Source organism: Amblyomma maculatum, chromosome 5 (genome assembly GCF_055883805.1).
Source record: "Amblyomma maculatum isolate TAMU_Amacu chromosome 5, ASM5588380v1, whole genome shotgun sequence".
In the NCBI taxonomy this organism is placed as follows: domain Eukaryota; kingdom Metazoa; phylum Arthropoda; class Arachnida; order Ixodida; family Ixodidae; genus Amblyomma; species Amblyomma maculatum.
In genome coordinates, this window is record NC_139348.1 from 7,926,324 (window position 1) to 7,944,566 (window position 18,243).

At 44.4% G+C, this 18,243-nt stretch overlaps 2 protein-coding genes across 5 annotated transcripts in view; one reads left to right on the forward strand and one right to left on the reverse strand.

The window, feature by feature from the left end:
* The window catches only part of LOC146187715 (DNA excision repair protein ERCC-6-like), a 374,514-nt gene that overhangs the window by 228,739 nt on the left and 127,532 nt on the right, over positions 1-18,243 (forward strand). For all 4 annotated transcript variants that reach the window (XR_014707405.1, XM_084603509.1, XM_084603511.1 and 1 more), the window contains exon 13: positions 4,108-4,203. Coding sequence is in view for 3 of the 4 variants with exons in the window: in XM_084603509.1 (XP_084459635.1) it covers positions 4,108-4,203 (96 nt within the window). In the remaining variant the exon portion in view is untranslated. The remainder of the gene's footprint in view (positions 1-4,107; positions 4,204-18,243) is intronic.
* Positions 15,827-17,030, reverse strand: LOC146187720 (uncharacterized). The gene has a single exon (XM_084603043.1). It carries the CDS (start codon positions 16,994-16,996, stop codon positions 15,827-15,829), a length of 1,170 nt encoding a protein of 389 aa, XP_084459169.1. The 5' UTR covers positions 16,997-17,030.

The window sequence follows — 18,243 nt, forward strand, 5'->3', positions numbered from 1 at the left end:
GACCTTTGTATTTGGCTTTCCAGGACATAAACGGGGCTTACGACAACGTAAGCAGGGAACTCCTGTGGAACATATTAAAAGAAGAAGGTATCGGTTATAAGATAATACAGCTCCTACAGGAAATATACCGGGATAACAAAGTAGAAATTACGTGGGAAGGGATAAGAAGTACGGAGGATGTCAAAGTATGCAAAGGATTAAGACAAGGCTGTCCTCTGTCACCGGTGCTGTTCATGCTTTATATGATAAACCTGGAACGGAGGATACAAAACAGTAACCTAGGTTTTAACCTGTCATATAGATTAGGTGAAAAGGCGGTAGAGCAGTGCCTCCCCAGTTTGATGTATGCAGACGATATTGTGCTGCTAGCTGAGAGTCTGGAAGAATTGCAAACTCTAGTTAAGTATTGCGAAGACGAAGGGGACGCTCTAGGCTTCAGTTTCAGCGCAGTTAAGTCGGGTCTGATGATTTTCAACGGCTCAACTGATCAGGGTCTTAAAATACAAGGCCATGAAATTGGACAGGAAATTGGACAGTAACAGATGGGCAGCTAAAGTATTTAAATACCTGTACCTAAAAGGCGTTGACTCACAATGGAGGAAAAGAACTAGGAAACTAACTAGTAAGTATGCTAGTCACAAGGACGGAGAAATAAAGAGCATTAAGCAACAGGTCAAAAACACAGAAGGTAAAAATTGGATAAATTCGATGGAAAAGAAACAGAGTGTGGAATTATACCGTAAGTGGAAAATGCAGATCAGGAAGGAAGATTTCTTTGACAACTCAAGAGGCAGTGCCCTACTTTTTGAAGCTAGATCAGGGTGCCTTAGAACATGCAGCTACAAAAAGAAATTTAACAATGAAGATGATGCATGTGCTATATGTGGTAACTCCAGTGAAACAATTGACCATATTATACTCGAATGTAATGGTATCCATCCGGAAGTTGATGCAGGCGCAATCACTGTTCCTGAAGCTCTGGGGTTTAGAGATACCAGTGGCCGGGTGAATAAACCGGTGGTGGGAACTAGCAAAAAACGACTCGAAGATTGGTGGCTTAAAAGCAGAGAAGTGACATAATGTTAGTAATGTAGGAACAAAAATTTAATAAATAGAATGATGGTTTAGTTAACCATTCTAAGTCAATAATTAAGATATATGGAGAAAAATGAGCATGATAGGTACTGCTACCACCCCATTTCAAAGGGGATGCTCCTAATTCCATCCATCCATTCAGATGTGCTGATGATGATAGCTACAGCCCATGGACCGTACACACACAAACGGTGGTTTCTCTTTCACATGACAGTTGCAACGCTGTTAATTTTAGCCGAATTCGTAATACTGATGTTTCTAGATTATAGAAGAAAAATAAAATATGTACGTAATTCTGAAAGATACGCAATATTGAAATTCGTAATTATGAAATATATTTGCATTGAAAACATAGGAAATATTCTGGCGATTTTTAAAATATTCATTAATGTGTGCGCGTAGTTGTAATTTTTCAGGACAAAACCAACCCGCGTTCAAATTAATGCATTATTTTTATCGCAGATTTCTATGATGCTTGCCCACACGGAGCAGTGGAGTTGAAATTATCCGAAAATTTTAAGTATCGAGGTTGAAGTTAATGAGCTTTCACTGTACCTGCAAATAGCACTTCCGCTTTTCGACTTCAACATATTCGCCCTGCATCATAGATCTCTCATTGCACCAACCATCCTTCAAAGAATGCCTATTGCGGTTTGCAGGACTGACTTGTTCAAATTCTCAGCTTTGTTTTTGGCTAATAATCTTTGGAACAAGCTGCCAGGTTACGTGTACTAACAATTGCGATGAATTTTTTGCCACTGTTTCTTCCGTATAGTCCTGCTGTTTTTGTTTTTTGCATCTTGTCTGATCTGTGAGCGCGCAGTATTGTTCCCCTCCATGTAATACCCCTCTGCGGGTCTTCAAGGGTATTGTAAATAAAGAAATGAAAATAATATAAATAGATATACATAGAAGTGTATACCATACTGAAAAAAAATTCTGGCATAATTTTTATACATAACGATTCCCTGTTTCTTAGAGGAACGATGTGCATGAAACTGGGTGGAGCAGTCATATCTCTGCTGGACACAATGAACTCTTGATAATTTGGCCTTCAAGAAATCAGGAAAAACATCATTAACTGCAAGCTCAAATTGTTGAATGGGCCTTAAAAAAATTTAGAAAATGGCTTGCATTGCAGTGTGTGATGAACACCTGCACAATAGATGAGAAGGATGCCCCAGTTTCCTCATGTGCTTCACAAAATGGCCTTATCGCATTTTGAGGATGCTTCACTTCACAATCCACAAGCAGTGCAGTGAACTGAAAATTTTCGGTGTATTCGGTAATTTTCGGATCTTTGGAAAATTTTGAATATCAGTTTTTCGAATACAAATAGGATAACAAATATATTCGACCGGTATTCAAAATTTCTAATACTCGCACACCTCTAGTTGTAACTGATGGTTCAGAATCTGATTACCATATCTTCGCGAGTCTAAGGCCCTTGAATCTAAGCCCATCTAAGTGCTGAGAGGGGTTGGGGAGGGGGGCTCATTTTAGATTTTCCAATAAGCATAAGCATTGCCCCTAGCTTTGAGCATCGCTATCGTGGAGAAAAAGGGTTGCTTGGAATCAAGTTGGCATCACCAAGCAATGACAAAAGTGGTTGTTTGATGCCCAGCGAATGAGACGAAAGCATGTGGGCTCAACAACTGATGTTTACCTATTCAAAAAGAGGCCTATGCCACTTGTAATGGAACATACTGGCTCTCTGAACCGAGGAAAAAGAGGACCAAGCTCAGTGTTTTGGAACTGATCCGTTCAGTGTTCAAACATTGAACTGATCAGTTTCACTACACTCAGCTTCGTCCTCTTTTTCCTCGGTTCGGAGAGGCACGTGGCAATACTAAAGGACAACAACGCAACAAGTGAAGAACATCTCGGTCAAACAAATTTACGTTACACAGAGAATGAAACAAGCGTTTCGAGATGCTAGCAATATTCCAACGGTGCACGTGCAGTTGGCTAGGGAGCGCGGCCGCAGTCCATCACCAAGCGATGCAGACAGGGCGGTCCTTGAAGGGTGCGGCGTGAAAGGTGTGTTCATGCAGGTTCGAGGTGAGTTTCATTTTTTTGCGGCTCTTGTCTTCTCAGTGCAGGCAACCCAGTTTTCGGCTTTTGCATGTGCGGGTATGTATTGTCCGGAATTAAGAAGATCAGCTAGGAGATGTGGACTTAAGCGAACGGATGCAGAGTGCTAATTCCGGCAAGTTGGTGCATATTTGTTGCTTTTCTGTCCTTGTTCTAAATGCTGCTTTTTTTTTTCATAAGCGAACCTAGATTTAAGCACACTACACAGGAAGCATAATCAAACCTTATGCACAAAATGTTGGCCTTTTCACTTTGCACATCGTACTGCTCTAGTTAGACGCTGTCTCATTCGGTTCTCGTATAACTTTAATAAAATTTGAAAAAAAAAAAGAAAAAAAAAAGAAAACTATTTTAGGCACTACTGAGGCAGCGTTGGTGAAAATCAGGAGCACAACAGTTACATGTTTCACTTTGCTTTTTCGGTTTGTTCCTGGAGGAAGTTGAGATGCAATCGGGGCACCTCATCGGTTGCACGTGCGGCGCCGTATCCAAGCAACAGCATTTCTACGCAGCGTCTGCAACTGCCGCTCATGGCCCCAGGCTTGCATGCTATGTCTCCCTATCCCACCCCACTGGGCAAAGCGAACGAGGGTCAGGACCCCCTCGAAATTTATGCTTCTGTGTGATAGCTGTTACTTGAATTACATTGTTTGAATCTCCTCATGTGGTCCTTCAAGCATATGGAGTGTGTGGGCAGGTAAACTGTCGCCAATGTCTTTCGGAGTGCTTGTTTTTGTGCCAGTGTTATCCATGCAGTTTACAAGGCTAACTTCTCATGATGACAATTAGCTGGCTGGCAGAGAGGAGGTTGTGCTGCGCTGTGTGCAAGCTAGTGGAGTGGCAGTCCTAAGAACACTGACCTTTTCTGCTTACAATTGCCCTTATTGGAAGTGGACTCTGTTGTGGCCTGTGGTGCAGGTGCTGTTCTGCCGCCTGACAGATCACCAGCGGGAAGTGTACCGGCAGTACCTGGACTCCCCCGATGTGGCCAGCATCCTGGTGGGCCGCCTTCAGGTAGGGCTCCTTTCCTGTCTCTCCTGCAGCACAACCAAGAAACTCACTTCACCTGAGCTGCACTTCAAGGGTGGAAGGTGGGAGTGCTACGGAATAATTTCGACTGCTTGAGACCTCAGTGAGATTGCAAGCAAACCTTGTGTTTCGCCTCCATCGAAATGCGGCCAGGGTTTGAACCTGGGCAATTGCAGCAGGGCTAGTTCCTTAAGGCCCACATTGACTTTACTGCCCCGCCTAACACATTAGACACGAATTAAACAAATTTTATGATGAGGCAATGAATATTACTGCAATGTTCATATTCACTTCTGATGTGTGTATAATTCTTTAGGAAGTGCTTTTGCTCTCCTGTTCATATCCATTTTTGATTTTGCTGTGAAATCTACTGTGAGATGCTGCCTCTAGCCCCAGTCAAGCTGCCTATGACAGCTTTTTCCCTGGGGGACTTGTAGGTTGGAAATAGGATTAGTAATCCACTAAGCTGTGAGCGTAAAAATGGCCTGGTGTCTACCAATAGGAAATTATCAGGCCTTCGGGCCTGGAAAGTATTTGAAATAAATAAATAAATAAATAAATTGGTGCCAGGAAAAATTAGTGACAGTTTTATTTAGACGGAACTAAATTCGCGATAAAAACTACTAACATTGCACGGATTGTACAGTACGGCATTACGCGTCCTCTCCTCACCGACCACCAGCCTCCCGCATTGTGCTGTCAGGCGTACCATCCCACAGGCAAAATGCAGTGCCAGCGGCGCTTTGAATTTCGAAGCATGTTGAAAGTGCTCTGGCTGGTGTCGGAGCACGCGCTTCATGCAGGTCGCATATGCACTGGCCTCCCCTTGTTTCTGTTTTTTCCCAGTAGAAAGCACCAACCAGGTGCAGAAATCGCTGCGAAAATTTGTGACGCTTCCAATTTCCAATGAGAGTATAGAGATGAATCACAGGCACAAGTCGTTGTCGGGTCTGCCCAGATATATTTTTCAGGGCTGGCTCAGCCAAGTGAGAACGGGACAGCTTGCCGCCAGCATTCAGTTGAGCAGGCTTGGAAGGCTTGCTGGGGTTGTCTTCTGTGGCCGGACCACAATGACACGCTATATGGAACTTGCGCTGCCCAGGAAGCACCACGAAAACTGTTCTAAAAAGCGCCCTCTAGACGTCTGCTGTGTGGTACAAATCCCCAGCGTCTGCATCCAAATGCGTGCAGTCGGTATGGATCTACCGCTTTGTGTAATGTACGAATTACAAAGGGTTTAAGGCGCTGAAAATGCTCTCACATTGTGAGAAAGGAAATAAACCATGAAGCACCTCTTCCGACACTGACTGGGTTTGAAACTTTACTATACATGCCGATACCACCCAGAGTCAGCACTGTGTCTGTCCATTTTTCCCTTGTGCCATTGCGCTGCTTCACTATGCAAATATGTACGACCAATTTGCCCACCAGTTCATGTTGTACAGTGTCGGGCATTAGACGACATGCAGAAATTGGAGACCATGCCTCACTGCCAGTCAATATTGGGCACGAGGACATACAGTGACGATAACCACGTTGAACTGCTGCTGTGTGATGCTTTCCTAGGCAGTTCAGTTGCGCGTTAATGCTTAATTTATTTATTTCTTCTTGTACACTTCGGTATAGGAAATACTATTTCAGGTATTAGGCCAGCTCTATTCGGCAAGAAGGCATTTCACAGAGTTCGTGATGTGTCGAAGCGTAGCACGACGAATTTGAACTACTGCTACGACTTCGCACACTTGCAAGATTGTTGTTCAAGAAAGTGAACATGTGACAGATCCAGTCAGAAATAATCATTCATAAATCACTGTAATCAATTTGAGAAAATTATGCGCTGCACCGCTACATTGCTGCTGTGCTTAGTACTAATAATATTTCTGCTAGAGGAACGAAGCTCTCGGTGACAGATGTGGGGCAACCAAGCTTCCTTCAGCTAATTTTTTGTGCAGAAAGGAAGAAAGGTGTGGAAAGGGGGTTCCGTCGCATGTACAGAGCAGGAACATATCATGTCAACATCTTAGATAAACTAAAGAAACCACAGCAAGATGAAAGTGTGTGATGCTGGCACACGTCAAAAAAGCAAAGCAGCAGAAAAAAGCGATGACTGTTAGCTTCTAAAATGCACAAATTCAATTGAGCGCCTGCTGCAGCAGCAGTAAGCGCAGGCACATGATGCCACTTGCTCCCCTAGGTCGATGCTAGTGCTGCCCGCTCCAGTGGTGGAGCTCGCGCCCAGTAGCCAGGTGGATGTTACGCGAATTCGGGGAGCTCTTCAAAAGCATTCCATGCAGCAGAGACTGCTTCTGGAGAAAAACATTTTTTTATTCCTTCACCAAACTCAATGAAAATGCATATCCAATTTCTTGCGCTGATTTCAAAAATGTGATTACTTCTTTGATAGACCAATTAGTTCTCATGGTACAAATAAATAACACCCTATTAGAGAAGAAAGTAAAAAATAAAAGCTCATAAATAGCCTATGGTTGTCCGTTGTCCTCTTTTGTGTGTGTTAATTTTTTGCGCCTGAGGCAATTCCCACTTTTTAAAAGATGTTAGACCAACTAGCCCAGCAACATGCTTTATTGAATATGGAATAAAATGTTGGAAAAGTTATTTTAAATTTTACTATCGTTAAAGGGGTAACGGCAGCTAACAACTGAGCATAAACTGATTATTGCATTTCTCTCCTCACACGTTAAATTATAAATCCTCTAAATTTGATTTTATTCCATGCAGTAGATAGTTTTAAAATTAATTTTTATTATCAACATCGAAATCGGCTTTCTGGTCTGGGAACCATTGGCCGCTGACATCACAGCGAGACATCATCCCCATGTCATCTGCTATGTGTGATGTCGGCTGCACTCTTGCATGCACGCTGTGGATTGTGGTCACTGAGATTTTTTTCTTCTTCAGCAGGATTATTTTATTCACATATTATCTTTTCTTTGAGAAGCCTTCACTATAATATGTGATCTTTGAGATCCTCGGACTTGTTTTTGGCTTCGTCTAGAGATTGCCGAGGAGGCCGAAATCGACGGGCTTGTGCTGTATAATTTAGGCATACTATCAGAAGCATATTATTCTTATGTTATGAGACCTTGTTTTAGTAACACGCGCTCTCATATATACAAAGGCACTTTTAAAGAATAACAGCGCGGAGCTGAGGGACAAGACAACACTGACGCTTACTATCAACTGCAGTTTATTGAAGAAACATGCAAAATGTACTCCTTTCATAACTGAGAGTGCATGTGCAACACCATACTGATAACTCAGTCTTTGGAATCAAGATGTATTAATTCACCGTCATTAACAGTTACGAAGGGGTGCTTACACACGAGTCACGATTTTTATGAATATGAAACACTTCACTGATTTGTCTTGTTTGTGTTTGTACAGAATTTTCATTTCATTAAAAAGGAGAATACATGACTTTTCAGAACAATTCGGTTGGTTGTTAAACAGACAGTTCCTGTAACGCAGAGCAAGATATGAGGATGGTGCACCCTTCAATGAAGTGTTGTGGTCACGTAAGCGGGTATTTAGGCACCTTCCCGTTTGACCTATGTAGGCCTTCCCGCATGTGAAAGGCACATTATACAGTCGAACCCGGTTATATCGAACCAGGATATATCGAATTTTGGTTATATCGAACTCACGGAATATCCCATTGAAAATCCCATGTATAGGAAAGCCATGTCATACATCGAACTCAGTTTCACCGGTCGTTCATATATCGAACTCCGCACCACGCACTGGAAAGTGTGCCTTTCCCAAAGACGATCGCATCACCCTCGGCCGTTTGCTGCGTGACGTTTTCAAGCCACGCGTCGAAGGAATGAGAGGGGACAGTTCGGCGACGGCTGGTTTGGGCAGCGCCGCGCCAATTCCCCAAAGGCGCGCTCATCTGCAGTTATTGTTTCCCGCGCACCAGCACATGGCGTTTGCAAGCCATGTGCGTGGGTGTGCCCATTCTTTTGACGAGCTATCTCTCTCCTTCAGCAGGCGCCACGCATGTACCAAGCCAGCTCAGCCCGTTTTCAGACAAACGTCGGATGCTTTTTCCAGCGTGTGTTGCGAACCCTCTGTGCGCGGCGGCTGACGTGGCTATGGCGCCTGCGGACATTAATAAACCGCAGCTATCTCTGTCTCTCTTTATTTTTTTGCGAGAGTCATCCTTTCTTATCGATGTGCGGTACACGCGGCGTAGCGTAAGATATGGCGGCTGTGGACGTTAAAAAGCGGCAGGGATTTTTTTTTTCTTTTTCTTTTTTTTTTCTTGCGGGAGTCTTTTATCCTTGCATGTATGAATAAACGAAAGCACGCGGTCAGCTGCTGCGGTCATGTCGTCCGCCACAAGAGTGGCGTGATAAATCGAACCAGGCTTGTACGTGCAATCAAGCCATCACGGGCACTCTGCCAAGTTCGCTCCCCGTCACCGCAGGAGCTATAAAAAGATAAACACGCCCACGCCGCCAAGAAATGAGCTATGGATGAGAGACCGAAACGGAGTGACGCGCGCCATCGACATGCAAGCGAAAACGCTCGCGCTTTCTGCCGCGGCGACACAGAGACCTTGTTTTGAGAGGGACGCAGTTCCATCAAGTTGGAAATTTTCGCTCTGTCGCTGCCGCTCATCTCCGAGATCGCTCAATCGCTTGCATGTGAGCGAGCTAGCCTTAACGCATTTTTTTTTTCCAAATTCTCGGGTGCAAAAGTGGAGGGTGGGTTCATTATGCGAGTGGGCTGATTATGCGACAAATACGGTATCGTTTTTTCGCATCGTAAGTGCCATCACAAGCCGATTTTTGTATATCGAATTATCGATATATCGAACTATTTCGCGATCCCCTTCGAGTTCGATATATCCGGGTTCGACTGTACACAACTCCTTCTGCGCGACAGACAAACCTCAAGTCAAGCTTTATCTGGCACCTTCTTTTCATTTTTCTTCGTTTCTTTTCGTTTTTCCTTGTTTTTGCCTCATCATCATCATCAGCCTGACTATACCCACTGCAGGGCGAAGGCCTCTCCCATATTTCTCTAATTAACCTGGTTCTGTGCTAGCTGCATCCACTTCAGCCCTGCGAACTTCTTAATCTCATCTGCCCACCTAACTTTCTGCCGCCCCCTGCTACGCTTTCCTTCCCTTGGAATCCAGTTTGTTACCCTCAGCGACCATCGGTTATCCGCTCTTTCAGGTTACAGGTTTCAGATTTTTTATTTTCAGAAATGTATTACACAAATTAGTATGATTTATTTGGTACAGAAGGAGGTGCCAAAGCAAAGCTGTCAGGGGGACCTCCTATAACAAAATGCTTAAAACAAATTGACAAATATGGCAGAAATTGAACATTAAAATATATTAAAATCCATGAACAACAAGAACAATACATAAAAAAAAGAAAAACATAACTGTGTGGTTATAATTACTTCGTTAATAAAAATGGTTTGATGTTATTAGTGAAGAGCCTATACGACCGAACCATTTTAACATATGAGGGTAGTGAATTCTATAGAGTTATAGCTGAAAACAGAAGGATTTGTTTGCCATAATGAGTGTTAACTCTACATGTCCTGCCCATGTCCATTTCATCTTCTAAATTTCCGCTAGAATGTCGGTAACTTGAGTTATTTCTCTGACCCACTCTGCACGCTTCCTATCTCTTAATGTTACCCTACCATTTTTCGTTCCATAGCTCTCTGCATTGTCCTCAACTTAAGTAGAACTCTCTTGGTTAGCCTCCACGTTTCAGCCCCATAGATGAGTACAGGTAAGATACAACTGTTGTATACTTTCCTCTTGAGCGATACCGGTAAGCTGCTAGTCATAATCTGCGAGTGCTTGCCAAATGCGCTCCATCCCAATCTTATTCTTCTTGTTATTTCCGTTTCATGGTCCGGATCTGCGGTTACTACCTGTCCTAAGTAGACATATTCGCCTACTACTTCCAGTACTTCGATACCTAATGTAAACTGCTGTTCCTTCCCGAGGCTGTTGAACATTGCCTTAGTCTTCTGCATATTGATTTTCAAGCCTACCTTTCTACTTTTCCTGTCTAGGTCATCAATCATTATTTGCAGTTCATCCCCCGAGTTACTTAGCAAGAAAATGTCATCAGCAAATCGCAGATTACTGAGGTATTCTCCATCTACCCTTATCCCTAACTGCTCCCATTCCAAGTCTCTGAATACTTCCTCTAAGCAAGCTGTGAATAGTATTGGAGAGATTTTGTCTCCTTGCCTAACACCTTTCTATATGGGAATTTTGCTACTTTCTTTATGCAAGACTATGGTTGCTGTGCAGCCACTATATACAGCCAAACCCGGATATATCGAATTTTGGCTATATCGAACTCACGCAATATCCTCTTGAAAATCCCATGTAAAAGTATAGAAAAGGCGCGTCATATATCGAACTCCGCACCACGCACTGGAAAGTGTGCCTTTCCCAAAGACGATCGCATCACCCTCGGCCGTTTGCCGCGTGACGTTTTCAAGTCACACGCGGAAGGAATGAAGGCGGACAATTCGGCTAGGGCAGCGCCGTGCCCATTCCCCAAAGGTGCGTGCATTCGCGGTTATCGTTTCCCGTGCGCCAGCACGTGACGTTTGCAAGACGTGCGGGAATGAACCAGAGAGAACCGGTGGGAACGAGAGGGGAAAAACGCGACAGAGCGAAGCACAAGGGTGTGCCCATTCTTTTGCCTACCTATCTCTCTCCTTCCTCTTTCCCGGCCTTCGTTCGCAGTAGCATGCGTTACGCATGCACCAAGCCAGCGCAGCCCGTTTTTAGACAGAACGTCGGACGCTTTCTCCAGCGTGTGTTGCGAACCCTCTGCGCACGGCGGCTGACGTGGCTATGGCGCCTGCGAAAGTTACGAAACGGCAGTTTTTTTTTTTTCTTTCTTTTTTTTTTTTTGCGAGAGTCTTCTATATTTATCGTTGCACTGTACGCGCGGCGTAGCTGTAGCGTAAGATATGGCGTTACGAAGCTAATTTTTTTTTTTTTTACGAGAGTCTTTTATCGTTGCATGTATGAATCAATGAAAGCACGTGGTCAGCTGTGATTATGACACCGGCTTTTAGCATTTTTCGCTTCAAACAGCATTTGCAGCAACTGTATCACGCTTTCCAATGATTTTGTAGCAGTGGACTACACCCACTCCTGTGCGCGGTGTGATAAATCGAACCAGGCTTGTGCAATCAAGGCATCACGGGCAGTCTGCCAAGTTCCCTCCCCGCCGCCGCAGGAGCTATCAAAAAATAAACACGCCGCGGCTACGTTATCGCTGCGCAGCATCTTGGCACGCTGCCAAGAAATGAGCTGTAGATGAGAGGACCGAAACTGAGTGCGACAAGGAAGTAAAAACGCTGGCGATTTCCTCCGCGATGACGCAGAAACCTTGTCTTGAGCTGCCAGGGATGCAGTTTCAACAAGTTAAAAATTTTTTGCTCTGTCACTCCCGCTCGTCGCTGAGATCGCTTGCATGTGAGCAAGCTGGCCTTAACTTTTTTTTTTTCAAAATTCTTGAGTGCAAAAGTGGAGGGTGGGTTCATTATGCGAGTGAGTTGGTGAGTTGATTACGCGGCAAATACGGTATCATTTTTTCGCATCGTAAGTGCCGTTCCGAGCGGATTTCTGTATATCGAATTATCGATATATCGAACCATTTCGCGATCCCCTTCGAGTTCGATATATCCGGGTTCGACTGTATATCTTCCTGCACTTTCACGTATGGCTCGTTATACCCCGATTTCGCAATGCCTGCATCACCGCCGAGGTTTCAACTGAGTCAAATGCTTTTTCGTAATCATTGAATGCTATGTATAAGGGCTGGTTATATGACGAGCATTTTTCAATCACCTGATTGATGGTATGGATATGATCGATAGTAGAGTACCGTTTCCGAAAACCTGCTTGATCTTTTGCTTGATTGCAGTCTAAGGTTGTCCTGATTCTATGGCGATTACCTTAGTAAATACTTTATATGTAACAGAGGGTAAGCTGATTGGTCTGTAATTTTTAAGACCCTTAGAGTCCCCTTTGTTATGAATGAGGATAATGTTTGCATTCTTCCATGGTTCCGGTACTGTCGATGACACCAGGCACTGCGTATACAGGGTGGCCAGTTTTTCTAGCGCGATATCCCCCCCATCCTTCAACAAATCTGTAGCTATCTGATCCTCTCCAGCTGATTTCCCCCTTTTCATAGTTTCTAATGCTTTCCTGACCTCGTCCTTCGTCACTGGTGGAACGTCTGACAGTTTTTCCCTACCGCCAATCTCATTACGGTCCTGACTACAGTTGAACCTCGATATAATGAAGTCCTACTTGCAGCCGAAAATTTCGTTACGTCGAGGTTCCCATGTTTCAGCTGTCAAAATAAAGTATAACTGATTCGTGGAGCACTGCTAGCTGATGGGAACCTGTAAAAAAGGAAATATGCAAGAAAATCTAGTAATTGAAAAAATTGAAAAAAATTTATTTCCAGTAATATGCAGGAAATGGGCCTCGGGCAAAAAGCTACAGCGATAGCTTGAGAGATGCCCGAGGCCCAGTAATGGCAAAGCAACAGGACGTGTGACGTTAAAGCGAAGATATACATATATAACATGAAAATTATGAAGCACAGAAAGAGCACATATATACAAATGAAACAGCAAGTTAAAAAACAGCACAGTAAATTAACGACCCACAATGTTGTAACAGTATGCACGAAATATGGCAAAACGTAATGAAAATGAAGTGACTATTCTTGTAATAATGTTTAAGGCAAGGAATGGAAAGTACAGAGAGACAGTGCGGAATTGATAAAATATAGCTTAAAGTCCTTAATTGAGGCGGTAAAGATGTTTGGGTTGTGTATGTTATAATGATTTAGTATGCATGGTAAAGTAAAACGAAGGCTCTGGTTACCGTATAACGTCCTCGTTCGAGGAACGTCCCATATTTGTTTACTTCTGGTGTGAAAGAGTTTCTCGTAAGGCTTAAGTCCAGATATATTCTTCAAGAAGTCAGTTAAGCATTGAGGTGACAACTTAAGGCAGTGAAGTAGACGATACTCAACCATGGCATGCACACGATGAATCCTATATTTCGGAGATAATGTTTCTGTATGGGCAGTGTAGCATGCACCAGCGATCAGTCTAATTGCCTTCTTTTGGAGACCGAGTATGATGTTTAGATTTGTTTTGGATGTTGTACTCCAAACGAGGTGACAGTAGTTTATGTGAGATTGAATTAAAGCATGATAAATAAGGAGCTTATGCTTTGGGGAAAATTCGTTGCGCAGTCTCGAGAGGAAACCAACAGATCTAGTGAGCTTGCTTTCAATATACATTATATGGTCAGACCACCTCATGCGAGAGTCGAATACAACACCGAGTGATTTGAACTTGTCTACAATTTCAATAATGTTATTTTCTAGATGCAGAGTACTATTTACTGTAATATCAGCTGCTGCAAACACCAGTTTTGCACATGGTTTAGGTCAGCCTGTAGGGATTCTTGGTCAGAAGGGTTAGTGACTGAACGATAAATAACACAGTCATCAGCAAACAGACGGATATGACAAGATACATGCTGGGGTAGGTCGTTAATGTAAATAAGGAATAACAAAGGACCGAGAACGGAACCCTGCGGGACGCCGGAGGTTACTGGAAGCGTGTGGGAGGGCTGATTATTAATGAAGACAGACTGAGAACGATGCGTGAGGAATTCTTTAATCGACGCGATGATGTTTGGATCTAGGTTCAGCTGAGAGAGTTTGAGAAGCAAGCGTTGATGAGGTACTTTATCGAAAGCCTTAGCGAAGTCTAGGAATATGGCATCAGTTTGTAGGTTAGTGTCAAGGTTGGCGTGAATGTCATGAAGAAAAATGGCTAGCTGTGTTTCGCAGGAAAATTCTTTCCGAAATCCATGCTGGGACGGATGGAAGAAGTGATTGGAATCTAGGAATTGTATGATTTGGCTGTAAATGACATGTTCCATTAATTTGCAGGGTACACTTGTTAATGAAATAGGGCGATAATTAAGAGGTGAATCAGTAGTACCTGTTTTGTGGATGGGAACGACCTTCCCCACTTTCCAGTCGTCAGGAATGGCTCCTTCAGACAATGATTGCGTAAACGGTGCACAAAGGATACTGGAGCAAGCTAATTTAGCGTTCTTTAAAATTTTTGAGTTTATATCATCTATGCCGGTAGCGGATGAGTTCTTTATTTTATCATTTATGCATGAAATTCCACTACTGTTGAAAGTTATGGGTTCCATGGCTGTGGTGATAACAAGTGGTAATGTAGAACAGTGCAATTCGGGTTCGTCAGTAAAAACGAACGAAAAAGCAGTGTTAAAGGCGTTTGCACATTCGGTATCAGTCATTGTAACACCGGCATTGTTAGTGAGGGTGATAGCGCGCGTTTCTTTTGGGTTTATCACTTTCCAGAATTTTTTGGGGTTATCGACTATCATTTTTGGTAGGTCGACTTCGTAGAAGGAGTGCTTAGCTTTAACAATCGCGGCCAAGTACAAGTGTTCAACTTCATGATATTTTACCCACGCATTTGGGCTTCCTTGTCGCTTCGCTGTGCGAAATGCGCGTTTTTTCTTATTTTCGAGTCTTTTTAGTGTTTTGGTGAACCACGGCTTCTGATTACGCTTCCTAAAACTGCACGTCAGGATATATTTATTGGTTACGTCAGCTATTTTATGTTTGAAGAGTGTCCAGTTTTCATTTACACTTCTGCTATGAAAGGATGTTTCAAACATTGACAAGAAGTTATTTAATTCATTGCTGATTGCTTCGTAGTTTCCCTTGTCGTAGAGCATAATAGTTTTCCGGGAAGGTTCTTTTAACACAGGTGTAAAGCTGAAAGTGGCATGAATTACTTTATGGTCGCTGATTTCGCGGAGGTACGTAAGGGATTCTAAGCTATCTGGATGAGTGGTCAGAATGAGGTCTAGAGTATTAGCTGCTTCTCCTGCGACACGTGTTGGTTCAGATACTAATTGGGTCAAATTAAAATTAAGACAGACATCAAGGAATTCTCTCGACTCTTCCTGACTGACCATGGGCTGAGGTTGACTATTCCAGTCGATATTGGGGTAGTTGAAATCCCCAAATAGGAGGACATGTGCCTTAGGGTGCTTTGAAACCAGTTGATTTAGGATGTTGTGAAGCTTGCGAGGAAAGTCGGGACTACTTCGAGGTGATCTATAGCACACCCCAATTAGAAGTGTCAGGGGTGAAGCACGGCACATGAGCCATAGTATTTCCTAGTCCGAGCAGACATTGATGACGGAGCATGATAACTGTTCGTTGACGGCAATTAGAACTCCCCCTCCGCGGGCTTCTTTCCTATCGGCGCGAAAAAGACGAAAATTTGGCAAATCAAACAAGATCTCTGAGTCATTTATATCGCTGTTCAACCACGTTTCGGTTAATACAAGTAGATCGCTGCCTGATGAGGAAATAAGGTTTGACACGATATCGCGTTTCGGCAAGAGGCTGCGGATGTTAGTAAAGATAACCGATAGGGAAAAGTTGGCACGAGGAGTAGGTGGGGAATAATGTGGTGGCCGGCAGGGGTGAGTTGATTGTTAAGATATTTCTTTAACAGTTTCAGAACTTTCATCGAAAATGTAACGTTTTGGGCCGATATGCAGCGTTTTAAACCGCAGGGAATAAGACACAGACTTTGCCTTAGCGAAAGCTATAAGCTGTTTTCGGCATTTCTGGATGCGGCTCGAAAAATCTTCACCTACGCTGTAGCCTGTATCTTTGAACTTTGGACCTTTGGAAAGAACCGATTCTTTTGTTTTGAAGGATGTAAATTTGACGATAATCGGGAGTTGCCGATCCTGAGAGTGTCTTCCGAGGCGGTGAGCACGTTCAATTTCGATTGGGCTTAACTGGATATCAAGGTATTGAGAGCAGTGGTGAGTGATTATTTCTTCGGATTGCGAATAGGTTTCAGAGGGGTTGGTATCAGGTAAACCATAGAAAATTAGGTTGTTTCGCCGGGAGCGGTTTTCTACGTCTTCCAGGCGAGCCTCTAGCACACTAACTAGGCGAGTCGTTTCGGTCGTAGTAGTTTGGATTGCTTCTAGGTCAGTGTGCATTGTAGACAGATTTCCGCAGTGAGTTTCTAAAGTGCTGAGACGGGTGGTGAAATCTGCCATTTTTTGGTCCATTGAGAGAAGTTGGCTCTTAAGCTCCTGCACTTCAGTTACTAATTTGGTCTGGCCAGAAGACATCTTTTTTAGTTCTTCAAGAATAATGTCTAGCTTGTCAGGACCGGGGTTGCTCTCAATATCACCACACGACAGTAACAAAGAATGAACAACGTGAAGACACTCAACACTGATAACAAGGCAGCACTGAGGGCTCGGGAGCTGCACCAAAAAACGGTTACTCGTTTTCTTTGAAAAGAGACTGTAATGGCCACCAACCTGCATGGCGAAGACGAGCGGATTAGAGAACTGTGTTGTAGCACAGCCACCGAGCCCACAGAGTGCCGGTGACGGTCGCTGTTCATTTATAGTTGACACGTTGAATGTAGTCGCTGACGATGGGGCCTTCCAATCCGGTCTGAGGATCCAGTTGTTTTGAGCCGATATTGCAGGAAAAGGGGCGTTTTTGGTTGCCTTGTTGATGGGACCTCCGTAAGCTGCGTCGTGCAGGGGCGCATGCTCGATCGCGCTCGACCAGGGAGCGCAAAACATGCCAGGGAGCATGACGCAGACGATGAGGGGCGAGAGCACCTGCATGGCGAAGACGAGCGGATTAGAGAACTGTGTTGTGGCACAGCCACGGAGCCCACAGAGTACCGGTGACGGTCGCTGTTCATTTATAGTTGACACGTTGAATGTAGTCGCTGACGATGGGGCCTTCCAATCCGGTCTGAGGATCCAATTGCTTTGAGCCGATATTGCAGGAAAAGGGGCGTTTTTGGTTGCCTTGTTGATGGGACCTCCGTAAGCTGCGTCGTGCAGGGGCGCATGCTCGATCACGCTCGACCAGGGAGCGCAAAACATGCCAGGGAGCATGACGCAGACGATGAGGGGCGAGAGCACCTGCATGGCGAAGACGAGCGGATTAGAGAACTGTGTTGTGGCACAGCCACGGAGCCCACAGAGTGCCGGTGACGGTCGCTGTTCATTTATAGTTGACACGTTGAATGTAGTCGCTGACGATGGGGCCTTCCAATCCGGTCTGAGGATCCAATTGCTTTGAGCCGATATTGCAGGAAAAGGGGCGTTTTTGGTTGCCTTGTTGATGGGACCTCCGTAAGCTGCGTCGTGCAGGGGCACATGCTCGATCGCGCTCGACCAGGGAGCGCAAAACATGCCAGGGAGCATGACGCAGACGATGAGGGGCGAGAGCACCTGCATGGCGAAGACGAGCGGATTAGAGAACTGTGTTGTGGCACAGCCACCGAGCCCACCCGGAATTACGAGACTGCTTTATTCATGCAAAAAATGTTTATTGGGACTTTCTGGAGTACGTGCAGTCTATCCAGTTCATATGGCAGCAAAGAACTCCGTCAACTTCAACTGACGCTTTTTAATAAGCGTCGGCGTTATAAGGCGCTCATATGTAGACAGGGCTACCAAGGCCTGCTCATGTGAATGCGCACCCGTGTGCGCACGCAGAACATCCAGCGCATCCATGACTTGCGTCAGTATAGGCGCGCGCTGCTCGCCACATGGGCGTCTTGGTCAGAGTCGTCATCCTCCATTCCTGTGTCGATGACACTCTGAATTATAGCAGCATCATCCAGCTCTTCGGTTGTAAGAGCACAAGCATCGCTGAAAACAAAATCTTCAAGCGTCATATCGCTGGGAGCACGACCCTGATCGCAGAGCAGCTGCCACGGATCACCGACGTCTGTGCTGGATGTGGAGGGCATGCTTTCGTGGTTGTCGTCATTAGCTTCGCAGCCCAGTTCTGGGTTTGAGTGCATGCTATCCTTGAAGCCGCCTTTTTGAAGCAGTTCGGTATAATCTCGCTGCTC